This window comes from Bos taurus, chromosome 15 (genome assembly GCF_002263795.3).
Source record: "Bos taurus isolate L1 Dominette 01449 registration number 42190680 breed Hereford chromosome 15, ARS-UCD2.0, whole genome shotgun sequence".
NCBI lineage: Eukaryota > Metazoa > Chordata > Mammalia > Artiodactyla > Bovidae > Bos > Bos taurus.
Window position 1 is genome coordinate 1452102 of NC_037342.1, and position 27111 is coordinate 1479212.

General features: G+C 38.2%; 1 protein-coding gene across 3 annotated transcripts in view; it reads right to left on the reverse strand.

Moving 5' to 3' along the window:
* Positions 1-27111, reverse strand: part of MRE11 (MRE11 homolog, double strand break repair nuclease) — a 73408-nt gene that overhangs the window by 16710 nt on the left and 29587 nt on the right. For all 3 annotated transcript variants that reach the window (XM_059874752.1, NM_001192605.1, XM_059874753.1), the window contains exons 11-16: positions 25590-25716; positions 22289-22389; positions 20468-20641; positions 14322-14384; positions 4949-5168; positions 3705-3788 (exon numbers count right to left, since the gene is read on the reverse strand). In XM_059874752.1, the coding sequence (XP_059730735.1) occupies positions 3705-3788; positions 4949-5168; positions 14322-14384; positions 20468-20641; positions 22289-22389; positions 25590-25716 (769 nt within the window). The remainder of the gene's footprint in view (positions 1-3704; positions 3789-4948; positions 5169-14321; positions 14385-20467; positions 20642-22288; positions 22390-25589; positions 25717-27111) is intronic.

Here is a 27111-nt window from a genome sequence, read left to right on the forward strand (position 1 = left end):
GCAACTGAAAAAGCCGGTGCATGGCAATGAAGCCCCAGTGCAGCCAAAAGTAAAAAATTAATTAAAAAAAAACAAGCAAACAAACAAAAAACTGAACAAAGCCATGATGAAAAAACTCAGTTTGGGCTCAGGTAAAGGCAGGTAATTTACAATGTCCATGCCTCTGTGTTGCACATTAACCAAATTGTAGTGGCTTAACAACGTGTTCATATTTTATTCTTGTTCCTTTCCTAACTCCCTCTTTTTTTCCAATAATAGCTCTATCTCTTTTTTAACATTAACATTTCACAAAAGCCTACTATGTGCCAGCCTTTGGGGGGTGGGGGGGCACCCTATCATCTGGCTTGCAGGATCTTACTTCCCCAACCATGGATTGAACCTGGGCCCTCAGGAGAGTCCTAATCAGTGGACCACCAGTTAATTCCCAGGTTTTTTGCTTTTAATCTTCAGAATAATCGAATTTGGCAAGATTAGTCCCAATTTACACGTGAACAGACTAGGAGAGTGAGTGACTCATCTAAAGTCACAGAACTTTTCATATGTTGAACTCAGCCCAGATTCTTTACAGTGCTTTTTTTTTTCACTTCCTTTCCCCTTCTCTGCTTTTATTTTAGACCTGTTAAGAATGTCTCAGTATCCTTCTAGATGCCATTTTCTAAATGGCAACAGAGACAACATACTTATGAAGTCAAATGGATTTCAGTTGGCTCTATGCAAATATTGAATAATTCTTGAATAAAAACATAGCAGCAGAACTTCTGATAAGAAGATTCTTTGAGAATCATTTAATAGATCTGATGTCTTTATCTGTTCTCCAAAGGCATCTGTCATCCAAAATATACTGAAAAACTTCCTCTGATGGAGTCACAGGTCATTTCCTTCTGAGGTGGCTTACTCCATGTTTGGGCTGATTGACAGGCTCTTCTGTATAATGCAAAGACTACTGAGAACCAATTAGCTCAATCAACCAATTAGCTCAATCTCTAATTTTATCTCACTCTGGAAACTAGTATAGTGCTTAACTACTTGTCCCGAAGGCCAGAGAATGTGGGGGATCAATTCAAGCTTCAGAATTTACCAGCTGTGAGACCTTAGATAAACTGCCTATCTTTTCAAAGCCTTGGTTCTCTTTTCTGTAAAACAGAGAAAATGTAAGTACCGACCCTACTGAGCAGATGCTAAAGAGTCTGCCTGCAAAGCAGGAGACCCAAGTTTGATCACTAGGTCTGGAAGATCCCCTGGAGAAATGGCTACCCACTCCAGTATTCTTGCCTGGGAAATCCCATGGACAGAAGAATCTGGTGAGCTACAGGCCATGGGGTAGCAAAGAGTCAGACATGACTGAGCGACTAACACTTTCACTTTCCATTGAGCTGTTGACAGGCATCCAGTAATTGTCTCATAAATATTAGTAATTATAGTTGCAGACAATTAGCAATTGTCTCATAAATTAGTACTATCAGTGGTTTTATCAACCTATGGCAAAATATTTAGCTCAATTTCCTCGTCTATAAAAGAGGGAGTACGTGAAATTGTTCTTAAGTCTTCCAGGTCTCTTTTATCATATAATAAACTTAAATCTGTGTGTGATTAGCTTTTCCCATCTGTCCTCACTGGGGAGCAGTTCTTAACCTAGAGCCCATGGATGGGCTTCTAGGGGATCCCTGAACCCTTTGAAATTGAATATAATTGCATAAGTACTTATTTAAAGACAGGATATGTAGCTTGCAGAATTTATAACTTAAAACAGATTTAAAACCACTGTCTTTAGGACTGTGCAAATCATATCTATTCGATCTTTGACATGATTGAACTTTGTTAATGTAAAGATTTCAATTTTTCCCAGGTTAGCTATCCTAAGTTCCTTCTAAGAGATTTTTTTATATTATATGGTTTCTCTTCTGAATGATCATATAAAGCTGATATCCTTCTTGAAACATGGTTCCAAAGATGAGCACAGTATTCTTGACATGATACATCCAATCAGCACAGAGAGAGAACGTCCTTGCTGTAGAGAAGCACTACTTCTATAAATACTGCTTTAGGCACTGAGAGGGTAACAGGCAGGAAGGCTAGGGGTCTCCAAACGGAGGAAACAGGCTGCAAGTGTCAGACGATTTTATCTCTCTTAAGCGGCAGGAGAAACAAACTACAAGTATCAGAATTTTTTCCTTCTCTATACAAAATTAAAAGGTTTCTTTTAAAATTCTATGTTGCCATGATGACACCTGGTTCCACCTGAACTTAACTTTTCTCAAACCTTGAGCTAACCAATGTGTTTTTCTTACGGAAATGCTTTTCTTAAGCTATGTTAATGAACTATGTCTTTCTTCAAGTCAGTTCCCTTAAGAGACTCAGAACTGATAAGGGCTCAAGGAACCAGTATGTTTTACTCATACAACTGTTCTCCTAATCTATGTTAATGAAACTATATATTTGCTTGGAAACCTGCCTTTCTTCAAGATTCATGTCAATGGCTTTATGGCCCAGGATGACTCACCTTGTGCCAATGTTATGTCAAAATGCATGTTGTGAATGAGGGGCCTGGTGCTGGTCTCTGAGTTTTGAGATATTTCCTTTCTCCAATTAGCAGCCTGCTAGTAGCTATATAACATCCAGCTAAAAGCTAGCAGGGAGGCACTCTTTCCTTCCACTTCTGATGTCTATGTCCATAAGCCTTCTCTATCTCTTTTATACTTTAATAAAACTTTATCACACAAAATCTCTGAGTGATTGAGCCTCGTCACTGGCCCCAGATTGAATTCCTCTCCTCCAAAGAACAAGAATCCTGGTGTCTCTTATGGCTCAGCAACAGCCTTTCAGGCACCATCAGATTGAGACAGTTAGATCAACCTTCGCACAACCTTAGTGACCTAAGTCTTTCTTACTTGGTTTCCTGCTAATATCACATACTTCTCAGAACTCTCTCTGTGCAGCCATCCTCTTAGACATATATACAGCATGTATTTACCCTTTACAAATTTCATCTTGTAAGATTTAATCCAACTCTTTAATCTGTCAAAAATTAATCTCTAATAAGATAATATAAATACAATACATATGGATATACTCTCAATTCAAAGGAGGAAAAAAATCACCTATTTTAACATATATTTTCACAAATCTGACTTATAATTTCTGCTGATCTCATAAACTATAATATTAAAAATAGTTTATTAAATTTCTATAATAATTATCTAAATAGTTTATAAAAAAATAGGTTCCCTTAGTTTGAGGCTAGCTTTCAGACACAACACATTTACAAAATCAATGCATAGAATTCTGTCTGTAATTTCCCTTGAATGCAGCTCACATGACTATATTAACAGTAGAGATGGACAAAAGCAGCATTAGAAAAGCAAGTTAACAGTATGTTAAGAAGCAGTTCCTTGTCTCTTAATCACTGTTGATACACTGACCAACTGCCTTTTCTATGTCTCAGTGATCCCTCTATTAAAGGGAAATCATCAGATCTAATATCAGATATTATAAAAAATACATTTTAGAGCTCACCTTCTTCAATAGCCCCCCTGAATGGCAAAGGTCTTTTAAATTAATATAATTTATCCTGTGATTCCAATAACTCTTTGACTCCCCAGTGATGACAACACAAACCAGTAAGACTTATTCATGGGGTTTCCTGGGTCTTTTTGCATTGGAATTTATAAATAACTGAAAGATGATCACTTGCAGTCTATACTCACCATCTATAATAGACATATTTCTAGACGTTGATGTAGTGGCCTTTGAACCTCTGCCTTGAGTAGAAATCTCCAGACTAGTGCCTGCTGTTAGAATATTGAGCAGTTAATATACAGTCCATCAGTAGCTAAAGTTTTCTTTAAAAAAATAAAATCAAAATGAAATCTTAAAAAACTTATCTCAGAACAGTTTATGTGTAAAATGCCAAATATATATATATATATATATATATATATATATATATATAAGAAGAAACATCTAGAGTCTGATCAGTCAATTTTCAAAGACTATACTTAGGCCACATCTGGTTCATATTGCTCCATTTAAAATTTAAGGAAAATATTTATAAATGCAAGGATAATAAAATAATCATCAATAGAATATGGAGACTTTTCTCCTTGGAGATTTTTAAATAAATTAGTCCCCATTTTAACCAGTTTAAAATTCCTATAGATAAATATTTAATAAAAATAATTTTTAAATATTCCTAGGGATTTTTATACTTTATTAGAAAGTCACTGGGTGAAAGCATTTATTATTTGGACTATTCAATGACAACAGTGTCACATTAAACACAATGATGGTAATTAATCTTAACTAACATTAATAAATCAAATTGTTTGAGGGCAGTTTTTCTTTGTAAACAAATTTTATAAAGCCATTTCATGATAATGTGGGCATTTGTATCTTATGACACTAACAAAAATAATTTTTATGATCTGGAGTTTTATTCTTACTGTCAGTGGGCCTTAGTTAATCATTTTCCTTAAGTGTTTCATTCACTATTACTTTGTATATGTGAGAGTAAATGTATCAATTAAATATATCAAATGTATAAGAAAAACTGAAACTCTTTTTTTTTGGCTGTGCAGTGAGACTAGAGGGATCTTAATTCCCTGACTAAGGACTGAACCCACACCCTTAGCAGTGAAAGTTCAAGTCCTAACCACGGGATCTTTAGGAAAATCCCCAAACACAATGAAATTCTTTTAAAAAATAGTAGAGTAGGTATTAAATTCTTTTATTATGTAAAAAAATATATATTAAAAACTTTATGTGTATGTGGCTATTCAATATTTAAGTGAAATGTATATGTCAGAACTACATTAAAGCCTATCTCAGCACATTATAAAGATAAATTTTTGAAGGACTGTGTAACTCAATTCTGCCAATGGGGATACAATTCTGAATTTCCTGCACAACTGCCAAGTGTGAATGTGTAGGGAAGACAGTACTTGGGGCTAACCTCTTCCTCTCTGTGACCCCCTTCTTGACATTGAATTCTGCCCTCTTCCTCCTCTTTGGCCTCTTCCTCGGCCTCTTCCTTTGTTGGCTGCTGCTTTGATGCTATCATCAGAGTCATCAGCCATCTGTTCTGCCAAATCTATGCTCATAAGGTCTTCAGCAGTCAAGGCGGAAGCGGCGTCCTCTGACTGAGATCTGAGGGCTCTGGCCCTACTCATGGCCTGACAGGGATGATAAGAGGAAAGCACGTTAGTGGACAATGCAGCATCCTCCCAACTCATTAATCTGGTCACTCTGGTGAACTTCTCATATTGAGAAACTGTCTAAACTATTATTTTTCACTAATTATGCTGTTATTGTTGTTGTTCAGTTGTGTCCAACTCTACAATCCCATGGGATGCAACATGCCAGGCTTCCCTGTCCTTCACTATCTCCCGGAGTTCACTCAAACTCAGGTTGACTGAATCAGTGATGCCATCCAACCATCTCATCCTCTGCCGCCCCCTTCTCCTCATAGTCACACTAAAAAATGCAATACAAGAGAAGCCTTCTCCACCAGCAATCAAATTCAGTGCCTGTGATTTGCCAGACCGATTTGCAATACTACCTATAAAAGGAGACCTTTTGAAAGGTATACTAAGGAGAATAAAATTTCACAAAATCAGAAGTTTCAGAACTGGGAGGAATGGCAATTCTGGCAGGAGTTAGCAATCAACCTTAATTCAACAGGCTTTGCAAGTGGTGCCAGTGGTAAAGAACCTGCCTGCCAATGCAGGAGACATAAGAGACGAGTTCTATCCCTGGGTTGGGACGATCCCCTGGAGGAGGGCCTGACAACCTCTCTTGTCAGGAAAACAAGAGGAGAAAATTCCATGGACAGAGGCACCTGGTGGGTTACAGTCCATAGAGTTGCAAAGAGTTGGACATGATGGAACTGACTTAGTACACATGCACGCATGCCTAATTCAACACCACAATTTGTAAGAGACTGTCATCATTTGAACTTCTCTATACAATGCGCTATTGATAAATAACAAGGAAAAAACCTCACGAAAAATAGCTTCTATCTCTGAGTGATGACATTTTAGGGTGCTTTTCTTTTCTTCATTATTATTGAATATTACAAATTTGCTACAATGTACATTTTCTAAAATATGACTTTTATAATCAGAAAAACATAAGCAATAATTTCTTACAAATATATATAAAAAGAGTTAAGTAGAACAAAACAAGTGAAAGCCTGGAAAAGGATTAAAACCTTAGGATCAAGATTTTAATTTAATAAATAAACTGTCTAAAGAAGACCAGTTTGACACTTAACGAAATATCCTGAATAACTCTGAAGTGACAATAGATTTCCTGATTAAAAACAAAAAGAGCAATGCTCTGATCTCTTCCTTTAAATCTATCAAAATGTAACAAGAAGAACAAAAATGTTTTTTAATGTTTTCAATGAAATTAGAAAAATGCTCTACCCACAAAACACAAAGCCTAGGAGAAAGAGTTAATGGGTAGGAGAATGAATAACTAGCTTGGCTAAAGAAGAATGCTGAAGAGTTTCAGACAGTGTAGAGAGCTCCAAAATTGATCTATCCCTCCCAAAAGACCATGACAACAGTCTCTCTTGCTTAGAATGACAAGTTCTTGGTCTAAGAACAGGCAGCTAGAGTGTTTCCAAGCTCTCTGTGATCCATGAACTATGGACAGACAGGGTTAACTAAGGAGATGAGAACAAAGCAGGCAGGGCAGAAGCAGGAGTGAAGTGGTGGTGGGAGGGAACCAAGCTTCACGATGAGGCATCTGTTGGAGTGGAACAGCTAACTCACTACAAGCGTTCAACATGGCATTACAACTCAAAAAGAAAAAACTTCAGAGAATACAACAAAAAATATAAAAAAACTGTAAAGATTTCAATTAATCTTTCTTGTCCCAGATAAAGTATGGCCAATCCTCATAATTTTCACATCCCATATACGCAAATTCACCTACTTGCCAAAATGTTTTTGTAACCCCAAAACAATACTCCTGATGTTTTTGTGGTCATTTATGGGCATATGCAGTGAAAATTTTTAATTGCCTGACACACACGTTCCCAGATGATGTCAAACAATGTGACACTCAGCCTTCTGGTTTCAGCTCTCGTATTTGTAAATGAGTGTCCTTTTCAGAATACTTGTAGTGCCATGTTGTTCACAATTCTGTGCTTTTGGATGGTGATTTTACTTTTAAAATGGCCCCTGGTGTACTGCTAAAGTGTTGTTTACTGTTCCTAAGTGCAGGAAGCTAAGACGTGCCTTGTGGAGGAAATACACTTGTCAGATAAGCGTCATTCAGACATGAGTTATAGGGCTATTGGCCACAAGTTCAATGTTAATGAATCAATGACATATACTGAATAAGGTGTCCTCAAACAAAAACACACACAGAAAAGGTACTGCATTAATCAGTTAGCAAAGATTTTGTAACCAGTGGCTGGCAAGAGCCTATTGTATTTCTTCTTGAAGCAGTAAGTTAAATACTCACTCAGTGTTTGTAGTGACTTTATAGAATACAACTACCATAAATAACAGTACATTAAAAAATGTACTAAAGACCTAAATTACACACTAAGTCAAAGTGTGCTCAGTCGTGTCCGACTCTTTGCGACCCCATGGACTGTAGCCTACCAGGCTCCTCCGTCCATGGGATTTTCCAGGCAATAGTACTGGAGTGGATTGCCATTTCCTTCTCCAGGGGATCTTCCCGACCCAGGGATCGAACCCAGGTCTCCCACATTGTAGACAGACGCTTTACTGCCTGAGCCACCAGGGAAGCACTGTAAATTACATACTAAGGTAGATGTAACTGATACATGTTGAACTCTGTACTCTGAAAATAAATAATATACTTCTTTTCAAGACCCCATGAAATGGTTTAACTGATATATAATGGGATGCTAAGAAAAAGATCAATTCTAAATAGCAAAAAAGAACAGCACACTTTCTCATCACAGTGCAATAATATTAAAAATGAAAATACCCTGACTTCAAATTGCAAAATAAAACAAAAAGTACAGAATATCTAGAAAATTATAATAAAAATACTGAATATCAGAACAGATGAAAGTATTTTAAAATGAATTGTTAAATTAAAGCAAAGAAATGAGAATGGAGGGAGAAAAAAGATCTAAGGAAAATTGAAAGAATTATGACAAAGCACTCTGTTCAATTCTAAGTAATTTGGAAAATAAATGACCTCAACTAAACCAAGACAGTCTCAACAGACTAATTAACAAACAACATTTTGAGAAAATTATTAAAAGATCTACACTCCAGAAAATGACCACAACCAGAGAGTTTCACAAGTAAATTCTACCAAATCTTCAAAGAATAGATGATTCCATGGCTATTTCGATAGCATTAAGAAAGAAAGCTGCAAATTTCTTTTTATAAAGCCAGCATAACATAGTACCGAAAACTGACAAAGGACTGCATGCACAGAAGAAAAATTACAGTATTTTACTCATGAATATCAAAGCAAACAAAAGGAATCCAGGGCACACTGAAAGACCAGTACACCCATTACCAGGGGGTTCATAAAGTGATACTAAGGATGTGTCAATAATAGAATAGAAAATAATATAATTCACCATATTAACAGAAAACAGGAGGAAGAACCCCACAGGCGTTATCTTCACAGATGCCAAAAAAGCTTTTGATTCATTACCTATTCCAGATTTAAACAAACAAAAAACCTTCAGGAACAAAAGGAGACCTCTTTTACATGACAAAAACCCCTAACTCTGCTACCCAAACACTCAGTATGAGTGTGCACACACTTTCACCTGAGTGCTCTTATAAATCAATTAGAGAAAGGCCAATGACCTAGGCAAAAAAAATAATACTCTATGTAAAGAACATGACAAAGTGTTTCATATAATGTAACTTATAAAAACTGTTCAGACTTACTAGTAATAAAAAAAGTATGAATTAAAAACAACAGTAAGAAATAATTTTTCACCACTTAGATTTGTAAAGCTCATATAGCAATTCCATGTTTAACCTTCTGAGGAATCATCATACTGTTTTCGACAGTAGCTTTTATCTTCCCACTAGCAATGCACTGGCAATCCACTCCAGTACTCTTGCTTGGAAAATTCCATGGACGGAGGAGCCACCATGGTAGGCCGCAGTCCATGGGGTTGCTAAGAATCAGACACAACTGAGCGACTTCTTTTACTTTTCACTTTCATGCACTGGAGAAGGAAACAGCAACCCACTCCAGTGTTCTTGCCTGGAGAATCCCAGGGACGGGGGAGCCTGGTGGGCTGCCATCTATGGGGTCGCACAAAGTCAGACACGACTGAAGCGACTTAGCAGCAGCAGCAAAGCACAAGGGTTGCCATTTCTCCATTTTCTTGCCATTATTTGTTACCTTCTAATTTCTTGGAGAACAGCCATTCAAAGGAATACAAAGTGTATCTAATAGTTTTGATCAGAATTCCCTAGTATTTCATCATATTGAGAATCTTTTCTGTGCTTAGTGGTTAACTGTATCTCTTCTTTAAAGAAATATCTAGGCAAGCCCTCTGTCCATTTTTAAAATGGGTTGTTTTGTTGAATTTTAGAGCCCTTTATATATTCTGGTTATTAATCCTTTATCAGATATATGATTTGCAAATATTTTCTCTCATCCTACTGGCTGCCTCATCACTCCATTAATAGCACTTGGTATTACAGCTTAAAAAAAGATATTGACCCTGAATCAAATTCAGATAGAACATAAGAAAGAAATCAGAGGCCAGTCCAACTATGAACTTTGGATCAGACTAAGAACAGTTTCTACATTTTTAAAGGGCTGTTAAAAAAAAAAAGTGACATATACCACAGATGGCCAGCAAAGCCTAAAATATTTACTACTGATATTTGGCTTTTTATTTAAATAGGAACCTACAGTTAAAGAAAATACTTGAGAGTTTTTCTATGTGAACAAGACATTAAAGCATGTTTTTTATCTCTAAAGGAAAAACTAATGCTTTTGTTTGTCTGTTTAAGTAACTTAAGTATGATACTGGGATTCATGTTCTGAGCTAAATAATTCTACAAAGCTGTGAATTACACCTTGGGAAAGCCTCGAACTATATTAGTCAAGTTCTAAATAGTATCAGTTCAGTTCAGTTTGGTGTCACTCAGTGGTGTCCAACTCTTTGTGACCCCATGGATTACAGCACACCAGACTTTACTGTCCATTACCAACTCCCAGAGTTTACTCAAACTCATGTCCACTGAGTCAGTGATGCCATCCAACCATCTCATTCTCTGTAGTCCCCTTCTCCTCCAGCCTTCAATTTTTCCCAGCATCAAGGTCTTTTCAAATGAATCAGTTCTTCACATCAGGTGGCCAAATACTGGAGTTTCACCTTCAGCATCAGTCCTTCCAATCAATATTCAGGACTGATTTCCTTTGGATAGACTGGTTGAATCTTCTTGCAGTCCAAGGGACTCTCTCTCAAGAGACTCTCTAACACCACAGTTCAAAAGCATCAATTCTTCGGTGCTCAGTTTTCTTTATAGTCCAACTCTCACGTCCATACATGACTACTGGAAAAACCATAGCTTTGACGAGACAGATCTTTGTTGGCAAAGTAATGTCTGCTTTTTAATATGCTGTCTAGGTTGGTCATAGCTTTTCTTCCAAGGAGCAAGCATCTTTTAATTTCATGGTTGCAAACACCATCTGCAGTGATTTTGGAGCCTCAAAAAATAGTCTGTCACTGTTTCCATTGTTTCTCCAACTATTTGCCATGAAGTGATGGAACCGGATGCCATGATCTTAGTTTTCTGGACGTTGAGTTTTAGGCCAACTTTTTTACTCTCCTCTTTCACTTTCATCAGGAGGCTCTTTAGTTCTTCTTCGCTTTCTGCCATAAGGGTGGTATCATCTGCATATCTGAGGTTAGTGATATTTCTCCTGGCAATCTTGATTCCAGCTTGTGTTTCATCCAGTCCAGCGTTTCTCATGATGTACTCTGCATATAAGTTAAATAAGCAGAGTGACAATATACAGCCTTGATGTACTCCTTTCCCGATTTGGAACCAATCTGTTGTTTCATGTCCAGTTCTAACTGTTGCTCCTTGACCTGCCTACAGATTTCTCAGAAGGCAGGTAAGGTGGTCTGGTATTCCCATCTCTTTAAGAATTTTCCACAGTTTGTTGTGATCCACACAGTCAAAGGCTTTGACATCATCAATAAAGCAAAATTAGATGTTTTTCTGGAACTCTCTTGCTTTTTTGATGATCCAACAGATGTTGGCAATTTGATCTTTGGTCCCTCTGCCTTTTCTAAATGCAATTTGAACATCTCTAAGTTCACAGTTCACATACTGTTGAAGTCCGGCTTGGAGAATTTTGAGCACTACTTTGAAATATGTCAGGTGAGTGCAATTGTGCAGTAGTTATAACATTCTTTGGCATTTCCTTTCTCTGGGATTGGAATGAAAACTGACCTTTTCCAGTCCTATGGCCACTGCTGAGTTGTCCAAATTTGCTGGCATATTGAGTGCAGCACTTTCACAGCATCAACTTTTAGGATTTAAATTAGCTCAGCTGGAATTCCATCACCTCCACTAGCTGTGTTCATAGTGATGCTTCCTAAGGCCCATTTGACTTCATATTCCAGGATGTATGGCTCTTGGTGAGTGATCACACCATCATGGTTGTCTCGGTCATGAAGACATTTTTTATACAGTGCTTCTGTGTATTCTTGCCACCTCTTCTTAATATCTTCTGCTTCTGTTAGATCCATACCATTTCTGTCCTTAATTGTGCCCATCTTTACACAAAATGTTCCCTTGGTATCTCTATTTTCCTGAAGCGATCTCTAGTCTCCCATTCTATTGTTTTCCTCTATTTCTTTACAGTGATCACTGAGGAAGGCTTCCTCATCTCTCCTTGCTATTCTTTGGAACTCTGCATTCATATGGGTATATCTTTCCTTTTCTCCTTGGCTTTTGGCTTCTCTTCTTTTCTCAGCTATTTGTAAGGCCTCCTCAGACACCCATTTTGCCTTTCTGCATTTTTCTTGGGGATGGTCTTGATCACTGCCTCCTGTACAATGTCACAAACCATCCATAGTTCTTCAGGCACTCTGTCTATCAGATCTAATCCCTTGAATCTTTGTCACTTCCACTGTATAATCCTAAGGGATTTAATTTAGGTCATACCTTAATGGTCTAGTGGTTTTTCCCTACTTTCTTCAATTTAAGTCTGAATTTGGCAATAAGGAGTTCAGGATCTGAGCCACAATCAGATCCTGGTCTTGTTTTTGCTGACTGTATAGAGCTTCTCCATCTTTGGCTGCAAAGAATATAATCAATCTGATTTCAGTATTGACCATCTGGTGATGTCCACGTGTAGAGTCATCTCCTATGTTGTTGGAAGTGCTATGACAAGTGCGTTCTCATGGCCAAACTCTGTTAGCCTTTGACCTGCTTCATTCTGTACTCCAAGGCTAAACTTGCCTGTTTCTCCAGGTATCTCCTGACTTCCTACTTTTGCATTCCAGTCCCTTAAAATGAAAAGGACATCTTTTTGGGGTGTTAGATATAGAAGGTCTTGTATGTTTTCATAGGACCAGTCAAATTCAGCTTCTTCAGCATTACTGATCAGAGCATAGACCTGAATTACTGTGTTCTTTAATGGCTTGGCTTGGAAACAAACAGATATGATTCTGTCATTTTTGACATTGCACCCAAGTACTGCATTTCAGACTTTTATGGACTATGAGGGATACTCCATTTCTTCTAAGAGATTCTTGCTCACAGTAGTAGATATAATGATCACCTGAATTAAATTCACCCATTCCAGTCCATTTTAGTGCACTGATTCCTAAAATGTCGATGTTCACTCTTGCCATCTCGTTTGACCACTTCTAGTTTACCTTGATTCATGGACCTAACATTCCAGGTTCCCATGCAATATTCTTCTTTACAGCATCAGACTTTACTTCCATCACCAGTCACATCCACAACTGGGTGTTGTTTTTGCTTTGGCTCCATCTCTTCATTCTTTTTGGAGTTACTTCTCCACCCTTTTCCAATAACATATTGGGCACCTATGGACCTGGGGAGTACATCTTTTAGTGTCAGATCTTTGTGCCTTTCATACTTTTCATGGGATTCTCAAGGCAAGAATGCTGAAGTGGTTTGCCATGCCTTTCTCCAGTAGACCATGTTTTGTCAGAACTCTCCACCATAACCCATCTATTTTGAGTGGCCCTACATAGAGTGGCTCATAGTTTCTTTGAGTTAGAAAAGGCTGTGGTCCTTGTGAGCAGTTCCAGCTCTTTCCAGTTCACCACCTGTCAGCTGCTGCTGCTGCTAAGTCGCTTCAGTTGTGTCCGACTCCGTATGACCCCACAGACGGCAGCCTACCTGGCTCCCCTGTCCCTGGGATTCTCCAGCCAAGAGTACACCTGTCAGCTACAGTTCTGAAATATTTAGGCAACAAAAATGGACTAATGGGACAGTTGTATGAATTCAGTGAGGATGAAACTTCTGGTCATATAGTTTAAATTTTTCTTTCTGCATATCTCTGTCTCACGTACTAAACTGAGACTCTCTGGGGGAACCAGACCATCTTTTTCATGTTTATATCCCTAATAAAAAACACAACGGCTACCCATAACAGATACTATAGAAAATGCTGAAGGAAAGCAATCAGAAGTCCAAAATAAATAATTGATAAAATAATTTTTAAGTACTAGACAGCAATCATCCAACACTTACAGCAATTAGAAAATAGGAAAATATAGTTCAATTTGAATTTCAATCATGAATTCACCAAGTACCAGACAGAGGCCCAAAGTTTAAGTTAAGAGTTGCTAACCCCAAATTCCTAATCTAAAAAGAGATGGAAAAGACAGTGATGAGGGCAATCAAGAAAATTTCAACAGTTTAGAAAGACCAGTGGACACTGTGCATTTACGTTTAATGACACTGCTAACCAAAACACTAAATCTCTTCTTTTTTTGCTGCAAACAATATCAGCTCAGTGGGGTAAGGTTTTATCTTATATTGATAAGATGTTCTAATAGCAGTTGGGAATTATTTTGACTAATAACAAGTCTTCAAACTATTATTCCTGCCCCCTGCCCTCCCACTCCATACACGTATCAACAATTAGTTAAGTTTTAAACAATAGCAGAAGGTTAAAAAGAGAATATCAGCAACCACAATATTCATAGGTTGAACTGGAATAAGTCAAAGGCAGCTGTCATCAGCCAACCCCTGCTCAGTCCCACCCACCAAACCAAGATCCTGTAGACTAAGTAAACCTACTAGTTATTCTGATTTAACAAGCTGACAAATATGCAAAGGAATTAACAGGAAAATTACCTCTCGAACTTCATCATCTTCTTCATTCGTATTCTTTTGTCTGCTTTCTCTGAAACGACGTACCTGGATTGTAACAGAAAAATTCATAAATATGTTACAAACACGTCTGTTATGTAAATACAAAACTGCTTAACAGACGCTTTTCATTTCAACATAAAACTTGGAAATTCAAGTATAGTTTTGTTTCACAAAAGATTAAAGAAGTCGTATTTTCCCAGTGCTGCTGCTAAGTTGCTTCAGTTGTATCCGACTCTGTGTGACCCTATAGATGGCAGTCCACCAGGCTCCCCCATCCCTGGGATTCTCCAGGCAAGAACACTGGAGTGGGTTGCCATTTCCTTCTCCAATACATCAAAGTGAAGTCGCTCAGTCGTGTCCGACTCCTAGCGACCCCATGGGCTGCAGCCTACAAGGCTCCTCTGTCCATGGGATTTTCCAGGCAAGAGTACTGGAGTAGGCTGCCATTGCCTCCTCCAGTGACTTACATTAAAAATTCAGAAATGTACTCTAAGAAAAATTGGCCATAAGCAAAATTATATTACCTGCTGCCAAACAGCCAGTCAGACTACAGAGGAAGAACCTGCAATGTCCTATGGGTGTTATACTTCAATAAAATAGCTAAGAACAAAAACCTCTTGAAAACAGGTTTGAGTTATTACACTACACAAATTATCCTTAGGCTCCTCTAAAATAGTGTCCCAAATGGGTGGGCCCTTGAAGATCCGTTTTGTTAACAGTCAACCACTGAAAGTTTAATGATTGCAAACCCTGGTCCTGGTGCCACGGATATAGAGCTTCCTTTGTTACCAGTTGCTGCTCACAAAGCTCTTACAATTTAGTTATGTTGCTGGAGATACGCTCCATTTATTTAATAATTTACTCAGCACATATTTACTGAGCCAAGCCACTAAGTACCAGGTACTACTGTAGGGGTGGAGAATACAACAATCAACAAGAGTCAGAAAGTCTGCCCTTAAGGAGCTTATAATCACCGTGTGCATGTTGTCTGTGTTTGAAAATCAGAAACAAATAAGCTATATTGTATTTTAGAAGGTGTATGGGATCAAGTCTAGTTGGGATCAGCTAGACTGGGAAAACTGTTCTTACTTACCTCTGAGGAGCCTCTGGCATTCCCAGCGCCAATTTACTATGGTTTCCTACCTGGATGAGCAGTTAGCATGGCTTATGTGACTAGAGTGGCATTAAAAAAAAAAAAACCCTGTCAACTTCTGCACATATCTTGCTATGTGTCCAGTCCTGGGTTTGCAATGTGCATACAAGGAGAGGAGGAGTGGGTGCCTGGCATTTCCCAGATCTCTAATGCCTGCCTATACTCTATACCAGCTGCCTTTAAGTAAAAACCTGGAGTATGCTCAGTGGAGTCTTCAGAGTCCTTTCAAGTACGTGAACCTGTGAAATTTTTGCAAAAGGTGTTACATGCTCCCAGAGAAATAATGCAGGAAGAGGGAGAGAGAGTGCCAAGGAGAGGCTACAGGAGATCATCAAAGACCTGACTGAGAAGGTAATAAAGTGATAAAGTGGCAAGGATTTTAAAAGGTAGGGAATGCACTTCACAAGTACCTGGGGGAAATCATTCCAATCAAAAGAAAGAATACATGCAAAGGCACCGGGGCAGAAACACTATATGTTTAAAACAGCAAGGGGGATGCTGGGCTTGAGCAGACAAGTGGCTGAAGAAGTTACAAAAACCAGATCCAGTAAGGCCTTGGGAACAACTGTAAGGGCTTTTTCTTCTCTGGCAGGAGTGACTTCATCTGAATTACTTTAGGACCACCAACAGCAGAACTGAGGACAGAAGAGAGGGTGGAGGACAAGAAACACAGGCAGAACAGCGAGACCAGTTTGGAGGCAACAGGAGTAACTAAGGTGAGAAACAGCCATGCCTTAGACCATTGATAGTGATGGAGGTGGTGAGAAACAGTCACATCTGTACAGATTCTGAAGGTAGAGTTAAAGGATTTCCAGGCAGGATACAGGTGACAGGAAGAGAGGAATCAAGGATGATTTCAAGGTTGATCGCCTGAGCAAATTAAAGAATGGTGCTTCCACTAGGGGCTAAGGATTAGTGGCTCAGATGATGGTGGAAGCTGAGGAGGTCTCCTGAACACCTGAGTGGAAACATCCAGCAGGCTCTTGGCTACAGAAGACTTGAGCTGACAGAAGAGTTCTGAGCTAGACTTTTGAAAAGTCATCATCAAACTGATGTTGGTATTTAAAGCCAGGAAGTTGGATGAGAATACAAAAGGAATGTGTAGATAAAGAAGGGGTCAAAGGACTGAGTTCTGGAGACTCCAACATAAGAGGGTTAGAGAGGTAAGAGGAATCAATAGAGACTGAGAGGCACAGATAATGAGGTGGGAAGACAACCAGAAGAGTGTGGAGCCCTAAAAGCCAATGGAAAAAAGAATTTAAGAAGTGGTCATGTGAGATTTAAGATGGAGAATGGACAGTGAATTTAGCACCGGAGTTCACTGGTACTTTGACCAGAGTAAATTCACTAGAAATATGGGGTTAAAACCCCAGAAGGAACAGGTTTAAGAGAAAAATGAAGGCAAAGATTCCGAGCAGCAAATATAGAAAAAAATTCTGCTGTGAAAAATGAACAAAGAAGCAGAGAAAGAGCTAAAAGGAAATAAGATCTAAGCTCCAGAGTTTTGTTAAAAGAAATAGCAGCATGTATGTTATGATTCAGTAAAAGGGGGGAAATATAGGAAAAATCATTGTTTTTTAAAAGATAGCATAGCATGTAATAGTACTCCAGGTAGCATATGATATACCAAAAGCACTGGGTCATTCACAGACGAGAAATGAGAATCAGGGAAAAAATACGGAGCAGGCATTATGTGCCAGTGTACCTAGGACTTACATGTGTTCTTTTAATCCTCACAGTTTTGATGGTAGTTCTATTATCCCTATTTCATAGATGAAGCAGAGATATTAAAACAGCCCACTGACAGTTCCACAGCAAGTAAGGTCGTCCAGTCTGCAGTCCATACGCTTAGCCCCCATGCTACACACACACACACACATATTCTCTCTCTTTCTCTCTGTCAAAAGTCATGATGTCACTCCAGGTGTAGATGGTCCTTCTGGAGGGTAGAGTATGAGGAGGGGAGCTTATTTTATTTATTTTTTTTAGAGTAGCTTGGGTTCACAACAAAATTAGAATGAAGTTACCTAGATTTCCCATATACCCTGTCCCACATATGCACAGCCTCCCCTATTAATATCAACATCCCCCACCAAAACTGTTCAGCTGACACTCCACACTCCATACTCTGTATCACCCAAACTCCAGAATTTACCTTAAAGTTCACTTTAGGGTAAATTTACCTTAAAGTTGGTAAATACCAATTGGTATTTACCACTTGTACCTTAAATTTACCAGAATTTACCTTAAAGTTCACATATGCTCACTTGCCAATGCTCACTCTTGGTGCTGTGCATTCTATGAGGCTGGACAAATGTATAATGTATACATGTATAATCCACCACTTTAGTTTGATACAGTGTGGTTTCTCTGTTCTAAAAAACCTCTGTGAATCTATCTATTCATCCTTTCACCCCACCCCCACAACCACATCTTTTTACCAAGTCCATAGTTTTACCTTTTCCAGAATGTTACACAGCAAGGAATCATGTGCAGTACATCAAGTTACTTTTTCAGATTGGCTTCATTCACTTGGTAATATGCATTTAAGGTTTCTCCATGTCTTTTAAATGCTTGATAGGTCATTTCATTTTAGTACAGAATAAATTTCCTTATCTAGATAGTTCCACAGTTCACTTATTCATTTCCCTACTGAAGTACATTTTGGTTGCTTCCAAATTTTGGCAGTTCTGAATAAAACTGCTATAAATACCATATGCAGGGTTTTGTTTGGACTTAAGTTTTCACCTCTGTTGGGTAAATACCAAGGAGTATGACTGCTGAAGAGCATGGGAAGAGTGTGTTTACTTTTCTAAGAAACTGCCCGACTGTCTTCCAAAGTGACTATATCATTCTGCATTCCCACTAGCAATGTAAGAGTTCCTATTGCACTACATCCTCACCAGCATTTGGTGCTGTTGGTGTTCAAGAGTTTGGCCATTCCGATAAGTGTGTAGTAGCCTCGTTTCCCTAATGACATGAGATGTGGAGCATCTTTTCATATGCTCACCTGGCAATAGTCTATCTTGTTCTGTTAAGGTCCCTGGTCCATTTTTTAATTGGATTTTAAAAATTTTCTTATTGTTGAATTTTAAGAAATTTTTTCATATTTTAGATAATAATCCCTCATCAGATGTTGTTTCTTTTGCAACTATTTTCTCCCAGTCTGTGGCTTGTCTTCTCATTTTTTTAGTCTTTTGTAAAAGAAAAGTTTTAAATTTTAATGCAGTCTAGATTATCAATTACTTCTTTAATAAATCATGGTTTTGTTGCTGAATCTAAGTCATTACCATACACAAGGTCATCTAGGTTCTCCTACGTTATCTCCTGGGAGTTTTGAAGTTTTGCATTTTACATTTAGCGGGGGATGGTCATATTATATTTATGACACTTAACTGAGAAATCTACCCATGCTAAAAATTTATGAACCTAACACATCCAGAATCACAGAGTAAGGGGTTTTAAAGTGTAAATTATCTGCCTTCCCTGTAAAAGTACCTGGCATTTAATATTACTGGTTGTATACTAGCTGACATCATTAGGCTTTAAAAGAATTATGTTAAATAATTAAAAGCACAAAAATAAAAGTGGAATGAGTTTTAAAAATAATACTTTGTTCTTCTGCCTAGAGGGAATTTGGAAAACACAGGAAATGATCCCTTATAATCCTACTACCTGAAATAACCACTGATAACATCCGGAATATTTTCTTCCACTTTTTCGCATACACACATAGACATACTCACATAGAAAATACAAATAATTGTGATCACGTGTATAGTTTTACTTCTTTGGAATTCTTTTCCCACTTAACACTGAAAATACTTTTCCATGTTCTTAAAATATAATTTTTAATAGCTGCATAGTATTCTATGGGCTTCCCAGGTGGCACCAATGGTAAAGAACCCACCTGCCAATGCAGGAGACTCAAGAGACATGGGCTCAATTCCTGGATAGGGAAGATCCCCTGGAAGTGGGCACGGTAACCCACTCCAGTATTCTTGCCTGGAGAATCCCATGGACAGAGGAGCCTGGAGGGTCCTAGTCCACAGGGTTGCAAAGAGTTGGACACGACTGAAGTAACTTAGCACACATAGTATTCTATAGTATCTATGTGCCAACATTTTACCAAAACATTTCTGACATCTCCCCTACAGGTAACACTGAGATAAATTACATCCCATTCAAATCTCTATCTCATTATTGTCTTAAGAAAATTTCCTAGGGCTGAATTAAAGGGAAAATCTTAAGCCTCTTGACATACACTGCCAAAATGCTTTATAGTGCAGCTGTTCAAACTCAATACTCTACCAGCAGGGTACTAAATATCTTTAACAAATCATTGCTACTTTGACAAATAAAAAATTAATTTGAGTTTCTTTGATTATCATAGGTTAAATACCATTTTCATATGCTTATTAGCCATTTGTATTTCTTTTGTGAACCACCTATTCAGGTCCTCTGTTCATTATTTTATTGAAATGTTTAGTAATCTTAAGCTTCATAAGAGCCCTTTAACATTATATTAAGAATATTAACCTCTTATTCTGCCCACATACAAGTATGTTTTCCATGTCAGTACCATGTGTTTTTTTGACAATCTGACATGCAAACATTCAAAAATTTTATGTAGTCAAATCTAAAGAGTTTTTACTCTGCTTTTATGCTTACAGGAACTGCATTTGCTAAGTGAAATTCAAAATCTTAATCAAAACTTACTAAAAAATTGAAGTAGACATTTTCACCCTATGAGGTTCATTTTAAAGCACTTAACATTCACTAGGTATCAATCATTTTTGAGACCATATTCTAGACACTTATTAGACATTTTATAATTTAATCCTCATTTTGTGATCTCAATTTTAAAGATGAGGAAACTGAACAAATCAGAGAAGCAGTGATTTACCAGAAAGGAATGCAGAGCTACTCTTAAGGAGAGACTATCTAAATAGATTTTTCACCCCAAATTATTCACCTCTTCATCGATTTTATCTTCTAGGGCATCAATATGACGTTCTTTAAGAAATCGCTGTGTTTTTTCCAACTGATATTTCACTAATTCCTCTATGGCATCTTTTTCTTCCTTGTCCACAAATTCTTGTACTGCTTCACCCATTCCCCTTTCTGTTAGAAGTGAGAGCTGTACGTTCTGTAAGAGACAGAAAACAGTATTTTCTGATGCAGAAAACAGTATTTTCCCTACAAAACAATTCTATACAAGTAAGGAAAATTACAGAATCAAGGAAAAAGACAAAAAAGTTATCTAGTTACTGGAGGAAAAATGAAGCAAAGCAAAAGAAAACAAAGGACAGTAATTAAGCCTAGAAATATTACAGGCCAACAACAGCAAAGTGTAAAGAAACAGGAGTAGAGTCCAGGACCTATGAAAACAGAGAGGCCTGAGTGTCTGGGACACAGAGTGCAGAAATGGGAGCTGATGATCAGATTAGGTTGACCAGCGTGGAAGGCAGAATTGTTTGCTGTTTAGTCATTCAGTTGTGTCTGACTCTTTGTGACCCCATGGACTGTAGCCCATCAGACTCCCCTGTCCATGGGATTTCCCAGGAAAGAATACTGGCGAGGGCTGCCATTTCCCTCTCCAGGGCAGAATAGTGGCCCCCTTAAAGATGTCCACATCCTAACCTCTGTGACCCATGAATATGTTACATGGCAAAGGAGAATTAAGGTTACAACTGGAATTAAGATTGCTAATCAGCTGGATCGGAGAAGGCGATGGCACCCCACTCCAGTACTCTTGCCTGGAAAATCCCATGGACGGAGGAGCCTGGTAGGCTGCAGTCCATGGGGTCGTGAAGAGTTGGACACGACTGAGTAACTTCACTTTCACTTTTCACTCTCATGCATTGGAGAAGGAAATGGCAACCCACTCCAGTGTTCTTGCCTGGAGAATCCCAGGGACGGGGGAGCCTAGTGGGCTGCCATCTATGGGGTCGCAGAGTCGGACACAAGTCGGACACAACTGAAGCAACTTAGCAGCAATTAGCTGGATACAAAATGGAGATGAGCAGGGACTATCCGGGTGGGCTCAGTATAATAACAAGCATCCTTCATAGCAGAAGTGAGGCACAGAAGGGAGTCAGAGAGATGTATCTGGGGAAAGACAGCAAGGCAGATACAATGTTGCTTGCTTTGAAGATGGAAGAAGGGGCCTTGAGCCAAGTAAGGTAGGAACAGCCAGAAGCTGGAGAAGTTGAGAAAATGAATTCTACTCTACAGCTTCTAAAAGGGAACACAGCCCTGCTAATACCTCAATTTTAGTCCAGGGAGAAGAGTGAATTTCTGACCTAAAAGATTGTTAAAATAATAAATTTGCATTGTTCTAAACCACTAGGTTTACATTGTTTTAAACCACTAAATTTATTTCGGCAGCAACAGGAAGATAACATAACCAGAGGATCTCAAAATGGCATATACTCATGATGATAAGAGTAGCATCACCATCCTGTGGCTATATAATAAAGCAATTCTGAAATTACATCCTGATGCAAGAAAATTAAATCCCAGATTCAAACTTATGTAGCAGAGGTAAAAAGAAAGGATAACAACAATAATACACAATAATTGTGGTGTTAATAACTAACATTAATTAAGCAGTTATTTTTCTTGATATATAATAACTATAAATGAGTGTAACTGATTATCACCCTACTTAACTTCATGAAAACATTCTGAGGATTCATTTTGTTTAAATTGTCAATTATACATATCCTAAATTGAAATCTGTTATTATAAGATCACCACTAATTCAAATGGAGAACTGTAATTAAGAAATTACCTTCTCCGCAGTTTGAAAATACTGTTTTACAAGGTCTTCAACCCTTAGTGTTGTTCCTTCTGAGGGTTTTGAGATGAACTTGCCAAAGTTGATCTCTTCTCCTAGAAAAAAGACATCCATGAAGAGAAAAAATAACAGTTTCTATTTCAATGTTGGGGCCTTCCTGGTGGCTCAGTGGTAAGGAATCCACCTGCCACTGCAGGAGACGTTGGTCCAATCTCTGGGTCAGGAAGATCCCCTGGAGAAGGAAATGGCAACCCACTCCCTATTTTTGCCTGGAAAATCCCACGGACAGACTGTAATCTGTGGCGGACTACAGTCCATAGACACGACTAACCGCACACAGACACCTTAATATTAAAGTACCCAAATTCATTGCACATTCCTGTCAGTAGAGGAGGTATGCCCAAACTTTATCAACTGTCAGCTTGCTCAACGTAATAAATTTTGAGACAAAAATATGGCATTTTTGCTAGTTTCAAGAGTCTTTCCCCCCAAGTCTCTACTTCTTTTCCTGATTTCCAAGTGACATGTCTCTTGGCTCTATCTTCAAGGGTGGTCCACAGATCTCTGGGAGTTCCCCATACTGCTTCAGGGGGCTCAATAGTAATACTAAGACATTATTAACCTTTTCCACGGTATTGCCACTTACACTGATGATACAAAAGCAGCACTGGGTAAAACTGCCAGTGCCTTGGGATGAGTGAAGGCAGTGGTTCTGAGCTCTACTAATAGTCATCACCTTGTATTCACAGTTCAAAACAAGACAAAGCAAACAGCCAGTTTCACTAAAGAATATCCTTGATGAAACAGCAAAAATTATTAATTAAATCTGAGCCCATAGTACATATATGTTTAATATTCTGAGAGACAAATAGGAAGCGTGTGTAGTAAAGCAGATTTACTGCATTCTTACGCAGGATGGTTGTCTCAAAAAAAAGTAGGTACAGAATAAAAAGAGTACTGGGTAAGAAGTCAAAAAGCATAATGTCTGGTAATATGCTCTGTTCATAACTTTTGTCAGGGAAAATGAATATTAACTGTCCAGCAGGTGTGCAACATGGTGTGGAAAATACAATAATAAAATGATAGGAGACAGCCCATAATAGCTAATGATTACAATAAAAGGTGGTAAGTGCTACAACAGAGCTGAGAATAAAAATATGACACACCAAGAAGAAATGAACTATTTCTTCCCCAAGAAGACTCAAAATAATGTGCAGATAGCAAACACTACTATCATTTGACTCAAGACTTGCAGAATGAGTAAGACTCACTAAGCAAAAAAAGAGAAAGACAAAATATCTTAGGCAGAGGGAAAAGCTTATGCCATGGCTTACAGGATAAAGAGGCACAAAGTTCAGCATGCCTCTTGCAAAGCAGTGAGGACAAGTAAATAGAAATCCTTTTTGAATTTCAAGATGGGAGAATTAATGCTGCTGCTGCTAAGTCGCTTCAGTCGTGTCCGACTCTGTGCGACCCCATAGACGGCAGCCCACCAGGCTTGCCCATCCCTGGGATTCTCTAGGCAAGAACACTGGAGTGGGTTGCCATTTCCTTCTCCAATGCATAAAAGTGAAAAGTGAAAGTGTGACCCCATGGACTGCAGCCTACCAGGCTCCTCCGTTCATGGGATTTTCCAGGCAAGAGTACTGGAGTGGGGTGCCATCGCCTTCTCTGGGGAGAATTAATATTATTTCATAAATATGATTACTACATTTCACTACGCCAGACACTATGTTAAGACCATTTACATACATTATATCTTCTAATCCTCACAACAGTACTCTGAGGCAGGTACAGTTATTATCCTAATTTTGATGACAAGAAAACTAAAGATCAGAGAGATTAAGCGATTTGCATGATTTCACACAAGTGGTTGAAGTAGCAGAGCTGGCCAAAACAACAAACAATTTCATGCTTTCAAAATGATACATGAAAGGGTCATTGTTTCCATTAAGCAATTAATGTTTAAGCAAAAAAGGGATCATCAGAACAAGACTCACTATGGATGAAACAAATAAAATAAGGAACCAGTTCTAAATTCCATATTCTCACAAATGCTATACCAATAAAACTCCAAGGAATTGATAAGGATGAATGATTAAAGTAAATCATCATCAATAACTAGGTAAAATTAATAGCATAAAAACCTTTCTCTGATATGGATTGTTTTCCCCTAAAACGGTATTCTATGAGCTCAATTTAAATATCCAAATGACTATTTCAGGCTGAATTAACAGTACACACTATTTTGATCACAATTTAACTATGAAAATAGAAGCTCATTAAATCAGGGTTAATAAAAACCAATGTGGTATATATGTAAACAAGGGACATATTAATTCTGACTCAATAGTTCTAAGGAGAAGAGCCATTGTATTTAAAAAAGGTCAATATTTCTTATGAAGAAGCACTATTTCAGTCAGGTTACCTGTTTTTGATAAATGCTAAAATAAAGGCAATTAGTTTTCACAAAACTTAATTAGCCCTTAAGTATATATCTTTTTAATATTCTGGGACATCTCTTAAGTCCGGAATCTTAAATCATATATGCCGTGAAGTTGAAATATTTAGCTGTAAAATTTAAGAGTATATTCTCTAAACATTAAGAATATATAGTAATAATAGATATGTAAACACTAAATATATAAAGTATGTGTTGTTAATCAGCAGCATGTTTAAAAAAAAACTATGAAAGCTATCATTTCTTCACTGATACCCGCAGGTTTATAAGCGATTGCTATCTAATTTTTGCCTGCATGCGTGAGTGTTTAGTCACTAAGTCGTGTCTGACTCTTTGTGAGTCCACTGACTCCTCTGCCAGGCTCCTCTGTCCATGGGATTTTCCAGGCAAGAATACTGTAGTGGGTTACCATTTCCTTCTCCAGGGAATCTTCCTGAACCTGGGATCAAATTTACCACAGGTGGCTCAGTGGTAAAGAATCTGCCTGGCAATGCAGAAGACATGGGTTTGATCTCTGATCCGTGAAGATCCCACATGCCTTAGAGTAACTAAGTTTGTGCACCACAACTATTGAGCCTGTGTTCTAGAGCCCAGGAACTGCAACTACTGAGCCCACTTGCCAAAACTACTGAAATGCAAGTGCCCTAGGGCCCCGAGCTCCACAACAGAGAAGGCGCAGCAATGAGAAGTTCCCATACCCCAACTACAGAGTTGTCCCTGCTTGCCAAAACTAGAGGAAAAACTGCAAAGAAACAAAGACCTTGCATAGCCAAAAAAATACCTTAAAAAGAAAGGTGCTAAAAATATCTTTAAAAAAACAGATAACCAGCTTACCCGTGTTTTCCTTTTGTTCTCTGTGCCTGAAAAAGTGGATAACATCTTTTGGATTAGCTACCCGATCCACAAATTTCTGGCTAAAGCGAAGAACACTGAATGGTTCAAAGCCTCCACTATAGTCCACCTGGAAATACAGAACAAGTTACAAAGGCTAGCAAACAACAGAGCAACAATTTCAGTATTTATGGGTAAGACTTTTAAGTTAGTACTGTATGTTAATATTCTACAATTCATTTTAAAGATCATGATGATGTTACACAATTTATTCTATGAAAAAATAAAGCTTCAAAGGTTTATGCTTCTGCAAAACATTGTTTGATGGAATCAAGGTACAGCAAGAATTCCCACAATGTCAGAATCACTGTATCTCCCCATGGTAAAAACACTCTAGGAACCAGGAATATCATCTGAAAAGGATGTGATATTTCTAAACAAGTTTTCTTAAACTTTTAAAACAGATATCCAAATAGAATGCTGGCTGGCACTAGATGTATTTATTAATTGGTTTATCACGTAAGGATAAGCTTTCACATCAGACAATAATAAACACTGGGAAAATTCATGGAGGAAAAGAAGCAAGTCTGTGAGCTTTGAGAAATGATCACCTTCAAAACACGTGACAGTCATCTCTTGGTATTTCAGGGGGATTGATTCCAGGACCCCTGGCTGGGAACACCAAAGTCTGCAGATGCTGAAGTCCCTTGTATAAAGTGGCACAGTTCAATCAGCCCTCCGTATCTGCAGATACGAAACTGCAGGTACAAGAGGGCTCACGATTTCTATTTAGAACTAACAATGATTCTCAAGGCAGGCTTTTTCTAAAGACATCTCTTATGGCACCAAGCCCCTTACAAAGAAAAACAGATATAATCATTTTCCTAAACCAGCTGTTCTCAAAGGATGCTCTGGGAACAAGCTTTGTACCACATCACCAGCCTCTCCAGACTACACCTAACCTCTACCCCACTTACACTCTCTGTCACACTTAGCACTAGCTAAGATTCTGTTCACATATTTGCTATTTGTTTATTTTATCTCTTCTCACACCTCCACCTCCTGTAAGCCTTGTCTATTTTATCTTCACTGCCCACCCCACACTCTCACATGCAGAAAAGAAGGCACTCAATAACTCAGTAAACATCTGTTCATTGAATTAGTGAATCAATGAGGGTCATCTAGCCAATATTTTGGAATACTACCTACAGGAAGATATTTCTTCTTTTTATCATTAATGAATTAGTAATGTGTTTGGGAAAAGGAACGCCTATTTCCAATTTAAGTCTGATTAGTTTTAACAGTATCAGGCAGACATAGATGAGAAACATGGTGCTTCTGCCCTGATAAAGAGATCTGTGTGGTTCTCTTAAAGCAGCTAAGTTTCTATTACCCAGACAAACCATCTCTACAGCTGCCACATTCTAAACCAGAAAATGCCAAATGCTCAAGCTAGGGGGTCTCCCCAAAACACATTTTTAACAACTGAACTCCAGTCTAGTTTTATTTGTAATTTTCTGCTTCT